The 16229-nt window shown below is 42.3% G+C and overlaps 1 protein-coding gene across 3 annotated transcripts; it reads right to left on the reverse strand.

Moving 5' to 3' along the window:
- Positions 1-241: 241 nt before the first annotated feature.
- phka2 (phosphorylase kinase, alpha 2 (liver)) lies at positions 242-15824 on the reverse strand. 3 transcript variants are annotated; one of them, XM_056378957.1, is made up of 33 exons: positions 15515-15824; positions 15328-15417; positions 13302-13460; positions 12974-13021; positions 12213-12381; positions 11996-12078; positions 11671-11751; positions 11456-11554; positions 11221-11367; positions 11035-11088; positions 10758-10880; positions 10569-10664; positions 10278-10385; positions 9955-10033; positions 9385-9519; positions 9179-9288; positions 8891-9035; positions 8156-8234; positions 7900-8054; positions 7624-7794; positions 6882-6991; positions 6662-6798; positions 6399-6561; positions 5672-5751; positions 5500-5578; positions 5282-5411; positions 5083-5184; positions 4622-4740; positions 4383-4406; positions 3793-3846; positions 2303-2536; positions 1963-2163; positions 242-1870 (listed from the first exon to the last, which is right to left on the reverse strand). In XM_056378957.1, exons 2-33 carry the CDS (start codon positions 15403-15405, stop codon positions 1697-1699), a joined length of 3726 nt encoding a protein of 1241 aa, XP_056234932.1. In that variant the 5' UTR covers positions 15406-15417; positions 15515-15824; the 3' UTR covers positions 242-1696. The 3 variants fall into 3 exon arrangements, with proteins under 3 accessions (XP_056234932.1, XP_056234941.1, XP_056234949.1); XM_056378966.1 differs by lacking the exon at positions 4383-4406; XM_056378974.1 differs by lacking the exon at positions 3793-3846.
- Positions 15825-16229: the final 405 nt, after the last annotated feature.

Genomic DNA, 16229 nt, shown 5'->3' on the forward strand with positions numbered 1-16229 from the left:
TGTTTGTTATTCCATTTCTAATTCATGAACACTATAATTCAAAGATAGCGCTCTTTAAATTTAAGATTGTGTTAGCGAAATACAAATTAAATGAGGTGCAACCCATAGAGCAACAGCTGGAACTCTGATTGGCTAACTGTTGTATGTTAGCAGGAGTCTGACCAATGAAAACTCTTACTACAGCTAGTATTCAAAACTATATGTGGCTAATAGATATATAGATTAATGATAGGTCACCATCTTTGGTTAAATGGCTTTATTATTGTATGAACAGATTATGAAAATGTCATAATAAACATACTGTTCTGATGGAAATGAGGCACAACTGCATTGTTAAAATAAATGAACAGGTCTTTCAATGTTAAATAGATAATCTGCATAATGTATAATAATAACAGGTAAAATAATTCTATGTTTAAATATATCTGTATTTCTTTTAATAGTTTTATGTAAATTAGTTAGCATTAAAATATATTAACACATGTTTCCTGCTGTTTTGTTTTCAACATCAAAGCACAGGGATGAAAGTTGTTTCACATTTAAGCAGAATAACCCTCTTGTCAGACTTACAGAGACCTTATTCAACATACTCTGGACCTCTCTGTTACTGTATCGATACCTAGCCTTACATATCCATTGTATACTGTACCGTGTATATACAGTATATAAAACACTGTTATTAACAGGTATTAAAGCTGACTCCTACCCATACACAGCAGAAATAAACTCATCCTCACTCTGCACAAATGAACAAACCTTCCATACGTTTGAGGTCCATGCAAAACGTTGACTCGCCATATCAGTAGCATAACCTCAGGTTGACATTCATACAAAGAAGGCTTCATCTTCACCATTGCACAAAACACACAACACATACACAGACAAGACAAAATCATCTTGGTATTTAAAGAAAAGTAAGATCATTGTTCCCCTACAGGTTATTATTAAAACAAGACCACAGCACATAGGAGGAGGTGAAAATGGGACAATAATCTCCATCAGCACTGTATTATAAAAAGCCTGGGAGCTATCAGAGGTTATATTTTTCATTTGTGGGGGGAAATGAAGTAATTTGAGGTTACAAATTGTTTTTATAATTTATATTTTATTATGTTTCCTTCAGCCATTACAATATAATAATTCTATTATATTACTAAATACAAATCAAACTAAATGTTAATAAAGGAAGAAAATAAAAGTATAAATTATTGATTTGTGGGACAATGTGTGCACAAATGATCAAAATGTTTACTCTGATAACTGCTGGGCGTATGACATATTCAGTTATAAGACAGCCTGTTAATATAATATTCTCACAAACACCAAGGACACTGAAACGTGCTTATATCTTTGCAAATGTCAGCTGACATAAGATGCATGTTAGTAAGTCCTGTAAACATACGTTTTACAGCAAGTAATAAATAAGTTCACAGTCCAGACCCACAAGGAAAAAAATGAATTGTTACTTAGTGGTTTGCAATCAGCTGCCGAGGCTATGATGTTATATCAATGTGTGAGAGCTACAGAGTTTATTGATTATTGATTGAGGAAATACTTACAAGCACCACATGAACTGTATGAGCTGACAATGAGAAGCGCTGCTGCCTCTGAGCAGTCGATCCTTTCGTTATATAACGTGTCTCCTCAGGTGTTTAGAGCAGAGAACAGGAGCAGCAAGACACACCTGTCTGCTTTTTCACTGCATCAGACAGCTGGAGCTTGGCAGGAAGTCCTGGACATAAGTGATCACCGCCTTTGACAGATAGGTCATGGTTCCATAGCTGCCACTGGGGGCGCTATCATAGAAAAAGTTGCAGATTCCGGTCGCTGGATCCTTCTCAAGGAAATAATCGCTGGCACTGTGGGATTTCTGGGAATGCAGAGGTAGAAAAGGGTGAACCCAGGTGCACAGATACATGGAAACTTGTCAAAGGAAAAAAATGTATCTCTCGCCATCAGTACCTGGTCATTGAAGAAGAGGTCATTGGCTAAATGCAGGATGCGGTCCACGTGGATAATGCCACCGATGCTGTCCACGTCCACGTCAGCCACCAAGCCCAGAACCAACACAGTCTCCACGAGCAGCTGCCGGTACTCTGGCTGAGGGACATGGTTCAAGACAGACTCCACCTGCACTGCAAACTTGATCTCTCCCGCTGTCATCTGCACAGAAAACACAGAATTAAACACACACCCACGCACACACACACACACACGCGCACACACACACACACACACACACACACACACACAGGAAGTCATAAATCTAGCTAGCTTTAGCTGCAAGTCTGAAAGATGCTACCTCTCTTGTGGTAGAAGAAGGCAACACATATCCATCGATGGACAGGCCATGGCACTTTTGCAGGATCTTCCAGACCTTCTGGTAGAAACCCATGGGTACTCTGTTGATAGCTCCGTCCAGCCTGCGTCTCCTCAGCCACTGGCCTTGCCTCTCCTCCCAGTGCAGCTGTCCGTCTCCAGGACCAGGGCCCACTGGGGACAGGATCCCACTGGGGGTGGAGGGGCTGCTGCACCGCTGCGGTGCGACAACAGAAAGAGGCTGTTAGAACATGTTTAATGGATCACTCTGCCTTAAATGTATTCCTGATATACACCATTATTATACTTGTCAGTGTTTGTTGCACACAGGCTCAGGGATCAGTTTCACTTCTCTGTTAACTGGCATCATGTTGGAGCTAACTAACCAACGCTGACTCAAGTGACATCACTTGAGGGGATTTCTCAGATCGTTTTTTTTCCCCCACATATGCAGCGGCTCTCCCCGAGATCACCTGAACAGACTGATGTGGAAAATCTAGACCTGGATTTGAATCAGTCTTCCTAACTACTGAACCCGACTGCATCATGAGGTTTACGACCGGTGGTGGTGAAGAGAGCCTATTTACAAGATACAGTTTACTGACAAGAGTAATAGCATATATAGGTTTGTGATGCCATAATAAATACATGGAAATAATGTTGATCATAGCAGTCATATATCACATATACGCACACACACAAAAAATAAGGCTGTGATCGAAAAGTCTTTTTTGCCTGGAAGTATCTAAGGGGCAAAGCAGAGGATACACTGAACCTTTCTTTACGAGAGGAAAGAAGATAACGCCGTCCCACAGTTCCTTGGCGATGGCAATTGATGTTTTCCTTCGAGGTCGAGGAGAAGTGGTTAGGATTTTTTTTTAACTTTTCGACCGCAGCCTAAGTTTTAACACTGTCCGTGCAATCAGTCATGCATATCGATCTCATGCTCTATTACTTATACAAGACACCTGAGCAGACATATTAGAGGACAAGACTGGTGTTATTCTGTGTTTTAGTGTTTTTAATTACTTTAAAGAAGACCAAAAAAAGATTAATTGAGCTCACTAACAGTCTGATACAACAACAATAATAATGATAATTTAGGTGCTTTACATGATTTTCAACAGGTTTACAACATTATGAACTAGAAATTAGGCGGTATAGCTCTTATTGTTCAAAACATAAGAGAGGAATGGCACTGCACTGGCTGACATATCGCCTTATTATAATACTTTTGTTTTGTTATAATTGTTGGTCATTTTAGGACATTTGTTGACAATGATTTAAAATAAAACTATAACATCAGCCTTGTCCTTAGATGCAGCAAAGCACGAGGAATCTTTTAGTAACTACAAAAAATATGAAATCTTAAAAAAATAAAAAAACAAACAAACATACACACAGTCTAACTACAGCGTCCCTACGCAGGACAAACCCGGGATCATACGAAGCGGATGAGGTGAAATGGTTTACCGTGGAGCGAGGAGAAGTGACATTGCTACTCAAGGAATGACCACCGCTGAAGATCTACACGTGGATATGGATGACAGATGACAGAGAACGGTATGACATGGTTCACATGGTTCTCATACTACAGTCATGACGACACCGCAGCCACACAGAGCAGCTCAATGTTACAATCTGTGAAGTGAAAAGCATAATTCAACTCTTGAAGACTGATCACAAGAAAGACCATTCAACAAACAAATGATAACACTCCATATAATGAGTTATGAGGGAGTGCTACTTAAAAGCGGCTTAATCAACACTCTGATTGTTTCACAGGCTCATGAATTCATAGAAACATTATTTTAAATTTCGATACTCTTCTGAAAAAAAAAAAAAAAAGACAATTACTATGTGATACTTGGAAGAGAAGCAAAGCATGTTCTCCTACTGATGTGTGATGAAGTGAAAGACGATCCAGATATGGAGGACGCTGTGGCTCACAAAATGTTAAGAGCCAGCGAGCGGGTTATGAGCAGGATATAGCCGGCGATTTGGTTGTTTAGACTGAGGTTAGAAACAGTCACATGCTAGATATTATTATAAATCCAACCCACACTGAGAGGCCGAGAGTCATCCAGCTGCAACCAAAGGCAAGAACACTGTTATATAGATAGATGGATAGATGGATAGATGGATAGATAGATAGATAGATAGATAGATAGATAGATAGATAGATAGATAGATAGATAGATAGATAGATAGATAGCTCACAAAGCACACATCACAGCATACATTTACAAAGCTGCAAACTGATTATCATCCACTTTCTTTCTTTTCTAATGATGCCTCTCACCTGTTTTATCTCACTCTTTAGTTTGTGTATTCCTGTGCGTTCGGTCTTAGTGGCTCCAGTGTGGCCAAGTTCATGGATGGAGATGGCAGGACTGGTGGCTGTTGACTGGATTGGGCGCACTAATGAACAGAAACACAGACAAACAAGACCAGGTCAGAACCTATACCAGCATATAGCAGGGATTTTTTTTTTAAGCATGACATTATCTCCCTGGGCCAGAGCCATTAAAAATGTGATACAAGCACTCCATCAAATAGTTATCAAATATCTCAGTCTGGACGAAAGTGGTGGACTGACCGACAAAACCGCCATCGTCACACCTTGGGCCACGTTCTCAGTTCTACTTGATTCTGGCTCATTCTGACCTCATTCGCTCTCATTCCCTAATTTCTTCTCCTCTTCTCACTCAGAACTAAAGACAAAGAGAGACAAAGAAAAATGGAAGGAAAAAAAAAACTCACTACTCCTCTCCACCCCAAATTCTTTGCCGCTGAGGATGTGATGTAGGAGGTTCTTCATGCCGAACGGACTCAGGCTCATCAAACTCTCAGATGCCTCCTCCCCTACAAAGGTGTGACACGGTTTTTCATTTTCACCTGTGCAGTGTGTTGGTTTGTGTATGCTCACGGTTGTGCGTAAGCTGGTGCCCGGTTCTCCTACCAGAACAGTGCAGGCTACGAGCCAGCTCAGTGGCCATCACTTGCATGATGAGTCCTATCCTGAGTCGGAGCATGTCCCCAAACAGAGCAGGCTGGGAGCGCACGTACATGGCGAGATAGACCATGATTTCCTATAAGACAAACGCGCACAGTTCGCAGGTGTTAGGAGAGTGTCTGGAAATAAATTCCTGAGGGCAGTCCAAACGGTTAAAGACTTACCTGAGTGAGTACGGCTATACTGATGTCCTGACCACTGGCTTCATAGATGAGAGTGTTCAACTCCTCGGGAGGAAGTGGCCTGAGAAGAAACAGCGAGGAAGAAGAGTTCATTTATTTATGTGGTAATTAATTCAACAATGTGAGCACAAACACACGTGTTACAACGACTTACACTGTGATGACTCTTTCCCTGGGTTCAGGAGGTAGACCCACAGTCAGCTGCTTGTGATGGGATATTAGATCAGTGCAGGCCTGAGGAGCAGACAAATACAAATCAACTGGTTAAAAATAATCTTATAATTCAGTGACTCTGTAGCAAAGTTTTACCTTTCCCCCGGTTTCGACCACACAAGTTATTCAGCAGGTATTGAGTGTGTCGCATCATTGCTCAGTGCTGAAGTCAGTGTTACTACTGGCCATTTTTTTCCATGGCCAGTAGATGGCGTGATGTGAGTTTTTGTCCAGTGCTTAAACCAGATGGAAGATGCCAAGAGCATGATTTCATAACGACTTCAAATGTTTTCAACCATGAATGTTATACGTTTTGTAGCCTATATTTGGGACCTTATTGTTGAGATCAGGACAGATTATATAAAGGTGGTTTGAATATGAATGTGTGTCAGTTATATGAACTATGCCATTATAAGTGTTCGCCTCTATTTAAGTGGGCTCAGGGAATCTGCAATTTCTGCAGGTTGGATTCTATTAATGCACATCCAGCCTGGACAGGTTTTTCACGTCAAAAACTTTTAGGTGTGTAGCATCACGGGTTATTTACAGCCTGCATGCTGTTGTATGTCAGAACTATATGCAGCTGACAAAGAACTGACTAGCTCCTGAGCCACCCTGTTGGCTGCTGGGATAAAAATTAAGAAAAATGACTATGACTTCTGACTGACCTCAGCGAGGACCTCCACCCTCTTGCGTAGTATTCCAGAGATGTATCTGATGAGTCCCCACTCTTTGCAGGCTCCAGCTTGTACATACAGCTCCTCCAACAGTGAACGCACACTGACCCCGCCCTGACCAGGGCCTGACAACTCCACCAGCCAATCAGCTCCTCTGGTCGTGAGAAGAAAACCACATTGTTTCATTATTAGTGTGCCAGACTACTGATGAGCTATGTGTGACTGCATGTTTGAAGTTGTCTCAATGTCCATACTTCATTACGTAGAGGACGTAGAGGATGTCGGCCTGGTCCTGCAGAGTGGGACACTCCTTCAGCTGCCTCACCAGCGCAGCAAAGTCTGTGTTGCCCTGAGAGTCTCGAGGCAGGTGCAGATCAGCGGCACCGTGGGGCTTGTGAGGGATGTCAGTGTCAGACTAATCCACTTCAGAGCATTACTGAAGTCACAAGAGAAACAAGTATCAGCTGTGCCTACCTTGGGCTGCTTTGCCTGTGGGCCACGCTGAGGGTGAGGAACTTCAAGAAGGTTGAGAGATCTGCGGTGTTTGTTCATGACAGGAGCCACAGGGAGATACATGGAGTACTCTGAAACATACATAATTAAAACAATGCATCACAAAAAACAACAGGAATAGTTTATATTTCTGGTGGACTCACATTTCTTCTTCATCATCTACCTGTAATGATTTCCTACGTTTCCAGTAAACCTTTTGACAACACTTTGACGATGCATTTTCACTCATTTTGTTCTTTTTGCTGCCGGTTAAACTTGACATTGACAGGAAAGAGCAGACAGAGCAAACAGAGCCTCCAAAGCAACTTGTCTTGTGACTGCATTGCATTATGGGATTACTGTATAAATTGGTGTTATATTATAATTTTTTTGTCGGTTGAATGTAAAATAAAGGTTGTATGTTTTATCCAATATGTCTTTGGTCATGCAGTCTAAATGAAGCCAGCTACTGAAGAGAATAACAAAGCTGCAAAAAAACTTAGTACTTACTGCTTAACTTCCTGTACCACAGCTTCTGCTTTGACAGCCTCAAACATTTGAGAACTTTTGCCACTTTTAAGGGTTTTGTATGAAAACATGTCTGTATCCCTTAATGTAAGGTATTAAAAATCTCAGGTATAGTGTGAGCATTTGAATGAATCGTTTTAAAGCAATACCCACTCCGACCCTGTACCTAAGATGATAATACTTCAGGATAACTCACTGGGCATGTTCAGGCCCTGGACCTGGGCCATGAGAGACAGGATGTCTCTCGTGGTGTGTTCAGCACTGAAGACATGGTGCTGCCCCCCCTGGATGGGAGGAAGGTGGCTCTTGGTGTTGGTGCTGTGGAGGAGCTGCGTGAGGTACTGGTCAAACATGTCTCTGGAGCCCTCTGCAGTTAAATACATCACACATTTACTCACAGTTCAACTTCATTAATCAAATATGAGTGAAAGGTACACACACGCACGCACACATTTTGTTCATGGCTAACTACCTGAGCGCCCAAATTTGTTATATTCCTCTCCATAGTCGTCATTATCCTCCTCATCCTCATCCTCGAGCAAGCTGTCATCATTCTCTTCATCCAGGAAGCTGAGACGAGTGTGGAATGAAGTGGTCTGGAAACTGGAAAGGTCTGACATCTGCACCCTGCAGTAACATCCACACAAAATACCCACAATGCACTTGTAGAAACAGACTTTCTATTAACAGTAATGGTATGAAGTCCTGTGTCGCAGATGGAAACAGACCTCGCTCCGGCAAAATAGCCATCCTGTAGTTTCCTCAGGGTTGCTAGGATACACGGATCAATCGCATCTCCATCTTCAACTGGACATAAAAAATAAATAAATATTGTGCGGCGCGATGAAATAATTTGACAAAACGGCAACATGGAAATGAACAGAATACACATTCATGATCACAGCGTGTGGGAGAGAGAAGTCCATCAAAACTTCCATTAAGACTGAACTCAAAATCAGTGCTCCAAAACTATAAAACATTATAAATCTGTATGAGTATGTACTGTAGCATGCACGCTGAAGAAGTGACAAAGTATAAGCTACTCAAAACTGTCACAATGCAGACATAAAAAACAGGGGGAAAAAATGGAGGAGCCAAAAAAAATGGAACTAACTGTGGACATGAATGTATACAGAGAGATAAAAACACTCAGCCACTCAGTTCTGCTGTTGGTTTTTCCAGTGGTCATTCGGTATTGCAATAAAAAAAAACTCCTGCGGCCCAAAAAGCAGCACCAACATAACAGAAACCTTTGTCGAACTTGTGAAAGGAAAAAACAAAACATTGCCCTGTGTCTTTGTTAAATTTAACTGGCAGTACCAGTGTGAAGTTACAGTTTGATTTGCGTCCAACAGCGCAAGGTTCATATGCTCTATATATTAAATACACTATACTAACTATTCTATATGTGTACTATATGGAACAGTTAACAGTTATTTGATTTGGGTTAACAGCCTTATTACCCAGCATGCTGCGGGTGATGGGGAAAGTGAGCGTGGGTCGTCCCGTCATCCTCCAGCAAGAGGAGAGATAGGCCAGCTCTGTTCGTAGCATCTCCACAATCATCTGGTTGTCCAGTGCCAAGTAGAAATGATGCTGATCCAAAAACTGGACAGGGAAGAAGAAAATAGAGAAACAGTCAGAAAGAAAGAAACCAAAGTATTAACTGTTGGTGTTCATTCCTTCCTCCCTCTAATATATAGCTTCATTGTTGTGATTTTGAACATCACAGCATCTCAGGCTAGTTTTACCTGGGGGGTGAATATATAGAAGCGATTTCTGATCTCGTAGAATTTGGACGTTCCCAGAACTCCGATGTGTCTGTAGGGCCTCCCACTCAAATTCAGTTTCTTGCAGTTCCCTGTGGCAATGACACGAGACGATACTCTTACTATCAAACAGACACAAACACACGCCTGTACACTACAGAAGCGAGTAGTGCTTTGTGCTTGTTTACCCAGTCTGACGTAGACGTGGCTCAGGATGCGAGCAGGCATGACCCTGATAGGCAGAACTTCCGTCACGGTCTGGACCGTTATCCCATGATCACTTAACAACTCCTGGATCTCCTCGGACTCCGCTAGAACGCAAACTGACACACACACACACGTGTAAAAGGAAATAAATCATATCCTTCCTTCTATGAGGAAATCTCTACATAAAACAATGTTAACACCAGAAAAACATTCGAAAATACGTTGTGAACATCCGTGATTTTTTTATTTGATTTGATTGATTTGATTTATGCACTGTCAAATACACAAAACTTGACTCAAAAGACACAACTGACAATGCAGAATTGAGTCTGAGTAAAAACAACCAGTTGACAGCAGATAAACCCTGTTTGTTTAGCTGCAACAAGATGATCAAGGCTGTCGATGCAACAAATTTATCCAGGTGTGAGATGAGCACTACAGACTAAGGAGTTGAAAATAACAACTTCTTGTTCCAGATTTTCTCTGTTTTTCTGGGATTCCACATAATTTTTAATCCAACATTTTCCTGACACTCTTCATTGATCACCAACCTTGTACCACAACATCCGGCTTGAAGTTGGTGGAGAATCTCCTGTTGAGAGGATCTATCTCTCCTGGTGCTAAAAACCCCTTATAGCAGAAAGAAAAGGAGAGGCAGAGACAGGGAAGGTGAATTAATACAAAGGCAGTGGTTTTACTGTATGTAAATATATAAAGGAGAAGTGGTGTGTTTGGCTTTCATGGACATCTTGTAGCAGTGCCTTTTTTATCCTCATTTAAAATATAAAACCCATATCATTTCTGATTTGTGACACTGTCCATTGCCTGTGACAGGTGAAACAGTCGAGGTGGTGTCCAGGCACCGTGTGAATACCTCGGCCAGAAGACAGCCCAAGATGTAGAGCGACTGCCCCCACATGTGCGGCAGCTGCCCCGTGGCCACTCTGTCCACTGAGTGAGGATTGCTGTACTCCTCCTCCACCTGTAACAGGCAAAATATGTTCTCAGTCTTATTTGTTCCCTGACACTAGTTTTACTGCTGACAGGCTGCAATAGGAATAACATGTTTTTATGAAGCTGCTTTCGATCGACTTGTTGGGTTTGTTGGCCCATATAATTACAACATGGCTAGAAGACGGGGGGGGGGGGGGGGGGTGTGGGATACCTTGTCACGTGGCACAGAATAAAGTTCAGGCACCAGTTTGATGCCGTTCTTCCCTCTGATCAAAATGCCCTCCAGTGCTTCACGGTATTCCTGCACCTGAGCGAAAGCACACAGTCATTCTCCATAACTCCATGACTGTGGATATAGTAGAGACTGCATATGGATTCTGGGCCAGTGCGCCTTTATTACCTGCACTTGGTCTTCAGCAAAGATACCGTCCAGGATGAGATAAGTCCAGAACACAGGCCATTCACATTCGATGTTCTCAAACAGTTTGAGCTCCGCGGGGTCATAGTGCAGCCGAGACGGGTCCTAGTGGGACGACAGCCGGGAACTTGAACTTTAACTTATTCTCTCATGTCTTACTTCCGGTGTGGAGTAACACCAACACTATTCATTTTACTGCAGCAATGAAAACAGAATACCAACACAAGGTTTCAGATTTTCAATATTCAAAATATGTTACCTCTTTAGGACAACGATATCCATCCCTGATGAAGCGGCAGCAGCCGAAGCGACCCTGAAATTACACTGACTGACTTACATGTATGTACAAGGTAAAATTATAGGGTAAAATACTAAGTTGTGTACTGTGTTTCTGTTCAGAGTCATCACAAACAAATGATCTGTTCTTCCCATTCTTAGACTGTACCTGCAGTTTGCCTATGATTTCTGACTTAGTGATGGCCACCAGGTCAGCGTCTTCAACAGCAAAAGCGGGGAAGGAAATGACGGACAGAAGACCAGCGTCTATCTCCTTAGAGGTCGAAGCTCTCGGCAGCATGGAGCACAGGATGGACTGAGGGAAATCACACAGACACGCTGAGCAGACAAAAAACGATGAGCAGAGATGATGCTGAGATGGCTGGAGGAAAAGCCACCGGTACCTGACAGTGTTCCACTTCATCAGGCAAAACATGGATGACTGACTTCGGTCCTCCGTGGGCACCGAATAGATCCAGCTCATCTATGGCCTCCAGAGCTGCCTGCAGACCCCACCCCCGCCCCCAAGCAGCAATATACATTTTATACAAGATTGGTCTTTAATGTGTTCTACATCACAAATGCTGACAATGATAAATGGGATCTGTGGATCCTGTACCTTGGCCATCCCTACAGAGCTGCCATTGAGCTCTGGGATGCCCTGGTTGGTCTTGTCACCTCGCTCCCACATCCCATAATCCTACAGGGGGGAAAAAGGGGATGACATCATTTCTTATGCTCTGGGCATCACATTCAAAAGAGTACTGCACCGATTTAGCATTGAGCTACATCAACTGTCAGATTAATAATGGAGAGTTTAAGTAACTCAACGCAGCTGAACCAGAGGTATCAGCCATGGCGCCTTCATTACCCACAATTCAAGTTGACCACATACACTTGCTTTCTAGGAACCAACCTCTCCAACCTCTGATAATGTTACTCACCGCCACTTTGTAGGCAGCTTCTATGTAGAAGACCAGGTTTTGGATAAAGGCTACCTCATCCAGGTTTGAGATGATGCGCAGACCTGCACGATAACGTCACACACTCAGCAACCAAATGAAATTAAAGAGTTCAGTGGTGAGGTACTTTATCTCTATCTAATAGCAAATAGTAAAAAAAAGCAACAAATATAAGCAGCGCTCTGCATCACTGCTGTACCTGAGGCTGTCATCTGCGCCAGCATCAGCAGGTAAATCGAGGTGGCATCCACCTGGAGATGCCCCCACTGGTCATCCAGGACCACGGTGGCACAGGTGGGAGTGTCATATTTGGCATGCAAGCAGTCCTTTGTACTCTGGGTGTGTTTGAACTTCTCCACCTTCTCCACCTGAGAACACATGAACATGCAAAATATTGTCATTTATCATTTCACTTTTTTATTTTAGGTGTTTATAAGTATTTTTTGGGGGGCATTAACATTAATTCACAGTTAGATAAATCTCAAGGAGTGTGTTCACATGCACACTCCCACTTATCTCCACATCCTGTTTCTGATCACATGGTTTTCACATCCTTGTATCTGTGACTACAGCATTATTAAGGTTTCTGATCACTGTCTGCCTCTTCGCTTCATGGCTCCCTGAGCACTGCAACATTTTAACACTCTATTGTGAATTTCGCATATTTTTCATATTTCCAGTATCAGAAGGTGAAACAGTAAAAATTGTTTGTTTGGTTTTCTGACTAACTACATATGTGACCTGAGGTCAACGTGCCCGCGCAGACAGCAGCCGACTGTGGCCACAAACCTGGGTATGTTGTTTGCATAAAACACGCAGCACCCCAGATAACACAGAGCCGGTTTTTCTCAGAACCACAACACCGGCTTATCGGACATCCATGGCACCACGGCATGACGTTAATGTGTGCAAACACAAACGAACATGTAAACACTAAATGTGAGCTCAGGTGCACCTTACCTGCCTCATCATGCACTGCAGAAGCCCCTGCATCAGTTTGACCACGCTCTGCCAACAAACAGCAACACCTCATCAGTAAACGACAGATGTAAAAATCAAACAAAACGTCACTCTGATCCAAACAGTTTCCCATTTTTTAGTCCAGTATTTGATCATACTTTTATTCTAAACATCAACGTGAGACTGAGATATTTGTGATGTGGCACACACCAAAATATTATATATAAATATTTAACCCAACAGGTAGAACAAACAGACACTGGTGTACACATTAACTCTCTCTCTCTCTCTCTCTCTCTCTCTCTCTCTCTCTCCGTCACAAACACACCTGCTCCAGTTCGTAGGCCTTGGCCTTGTCTTCATCGCGGTCTGCGTTCTTGCGGTAGGCCATGCCGAGCGCCCACACAGCCAGGACGCTGTACACATTATCCCTCACCCAGGCATCCTTCTTCTGGGCACTAGCAGGCAGGAGTCCTGTCACCGGGTTCTGAAACAAACGCAGACACACATTCATTTACGTCCAGGGCGGGGCCGGACATGTCGTCCTCACACTTAAGATCCTTTAAGTTCCTCGATTTCATTTCCTCAACACGTTTACAGTTTCTGTTTGATGTACCCGTTCATTTCTCTGTGAACCTTTTCCTGACCAGCCACTTTAATTAGGATAAGAGAGGATCTGACAATAAATCAAAACGTTCTGGGTTTTGTTCCTGTGTTTTGCGTCTCAGGCAGGCTATCCGAACCATCTGCAGACACTACTCAGGGTTTATAAAAACACTCCAGACAGAATCATTTCAGAGCTGCAGCTAATAATTATCGTTATCGATTTATCTGGCAATCATTCTCTTGAAACCAAACCTACAGCCTAGCATGTACAGTACATGCTCTGTAAGGAATGCTGGAACTGTTTTCTATCAGCTGTGAATACTGTGGGTCACAGCGTTAAACTTAGACAGCTGTTGACTGTGAACTCAAGTGCTGAGAGATAAAGGTGCATAGTTTCCCGGTCCTCAGCCTATTTCTCAGGGTGAACTTTGTTCTGGCCTTGTTTACCTCTGTGCAGCTCAATCTGGTTGAACCTGAACCTATACAGGCTACAGGACATTTGCATATCCAACACGTTTCTGCAGGATAAGATGGAGGACTTGATTACAGAAACACAAAAAGCATACAAAGCTAGACACAGCTTAAAGCTCCTGTGCATGCAAATGCAGTGGTGGAAAGTAACTCAAGTATACTGAACCTCAGTAAGAGTAAAGTTTGTGTCTTTCCCTTTAAAAAGCAACTTCCTTTTTTTAACACTCCTGAAGAGGGTGTTTCCGTATTTCCTCGACTCGATAAGCAACGATTGCTGCAAAGTGACATTAAAGTCTGGTGGGTAACTTCTAAGTACACAGAGTTTGGCTCGAAGAAGAACTGCTTTACCAAACACATGGCTTATACATTAATCAGCCTTCATCCAGAAGTGATGTAGCTTTACACATTGTCAAAACCAAATGATCTTTTCCTCTGTGTCATATATCATATATATACCATCAATACAAAATTAAAACAACAAACAAATTATGATGCATTATTATAAATAAAATAGTTAAAACGATGCTAACATGGTAATCATAACATTATTACATTATTCTCAAATGAGTATACTGAAGCTGAATTAATTAGTTGATTAATTTGTTTAAGTCATTTTTATGCAAAAAATTTCAAACTGGTACCAGCTTCTTAAATGTGAGTATTTGCAAGTTTCCAAGTATTTTTTGATAGCAAATTCAACATCTTTAGATTTTCGACTGTTGCTTTGACGACAATATGTTCACTCAGGCTTCAGGAAATAATGATGTGCCTTTTTCTGACATTTTATACACTGCACAATCAATCAATTATTAGGGAAAATAACTGTCAGACATATTGATAATGAAAGTAATTGTTGGTTGCGGCCTTACAATTGTTCTATGATGGAATAATACTACCTTACCTGATGGCCTGAGTGTGTCAATTACTTGACATGAGGAAAAAATGTAAGATTTAACATGATTTACAATATAAACTAAAATAATGAGATCTTAAAACTTGATTTTGACATAGAGTCTCTCTACCAGACTGGGGATGCAAGATACAGGACCTGAGGATGTTGTACTTTAGTGGGGGCAAATTCTAAGACATTGGTTATTAAGCAAGTTATGTAGACCCAAACAATATGTGGTGAACCTGGGGCTTGAGGGGGCCTTTCCTGGATGGTAGCCCTGCATTGGCTACTTTAACTGAAGCAAAATATCTGGGCACACCACCGTGTAAATGTGTCTGGAGACAGGTGCACAGCACTGACTTCTCTCCTGTGTGACTGCACTCACCTGATGGCACAGGATAGTCTCTTGGACCAGCCTGGCATAGCCATCCAGCCTCACTCCTGAGTTACTGCGGCTCCTCATCCTCACCGATCACTGCACACACGGCACACAAAAAAAAAAAGATGTCCGGACAAGTATACAACACTGAAATCTGCACATATACGTCATGGTAAACACGGCGGAAGCCTACCATGCAGTGACCCATCCTTCCAGTCCTGCAGCGCGGAGTTGATCTGCCACCCTCCCCGCTCTGCAGAGGCTGCTCTCTGCTAAAGCTTGCTAGCCGAGTAGCATCCAGCTGTTTTTTACGACAACATTTAACATTAGGTTCACAGCCTGGATTCACACGCACGCGCCACACACTCGCACACAGAGAGCTGTCCCGGTCAAAGTGCTTGGTATGTAGAGTTGGCACTTGCAGATTAGAATACGTGAAGTGCCAACACGTCCGTATGCAAGTGTACATCCACTCTGAGAAAAATACATTATGTCCCTGTTGTTTGATCATTTGACGACAGGGGTCGCTTTATAACTACTGTTTCTTCCCTTTGCAAGGTTTCAAGGCACAATTCCCAATTTTCCAAAAACACGCTTATTTTTGTGGCATCTTTTCATATAAATGCAGTATTACAGAAAGGGGGGGGGGGACACTACAAGACAACAGAAAAGAAAGGAATGAGATGAGCAGATAAGTGAAGACAAAAATGCAAATATAAGAAGAGCAGTGATGGTGATGGTGGTGGTACCATAAGCGGAGCGAGGGGTGAGGTTTATGCGGCTCCATCCCCAGATGTTTTCCCAAAAGCCCTGAATCTTATATGAAGATTATTATAACATTATTTATATTTATGACTTCAACTTGATTTAATTTCCTCTCAGTCTCTGGACTTTATTAGTACTGTACT

Source organism: Seriola aureovittata, chromosome 1 (genome assembly GCF_021018895.1).
Source record: "Seriola aureovittata isolate HTS-2021-v1 ecotype China chromosome 1, ASM2101889v1, whole genome shotgun sequence".
NCBI classification, from domain to species: Eukaryota; Metazoa; Chordata; class Actinopteri; order Carangiformes; family Carangidae; genus Seriola; species Seriola aureovittata.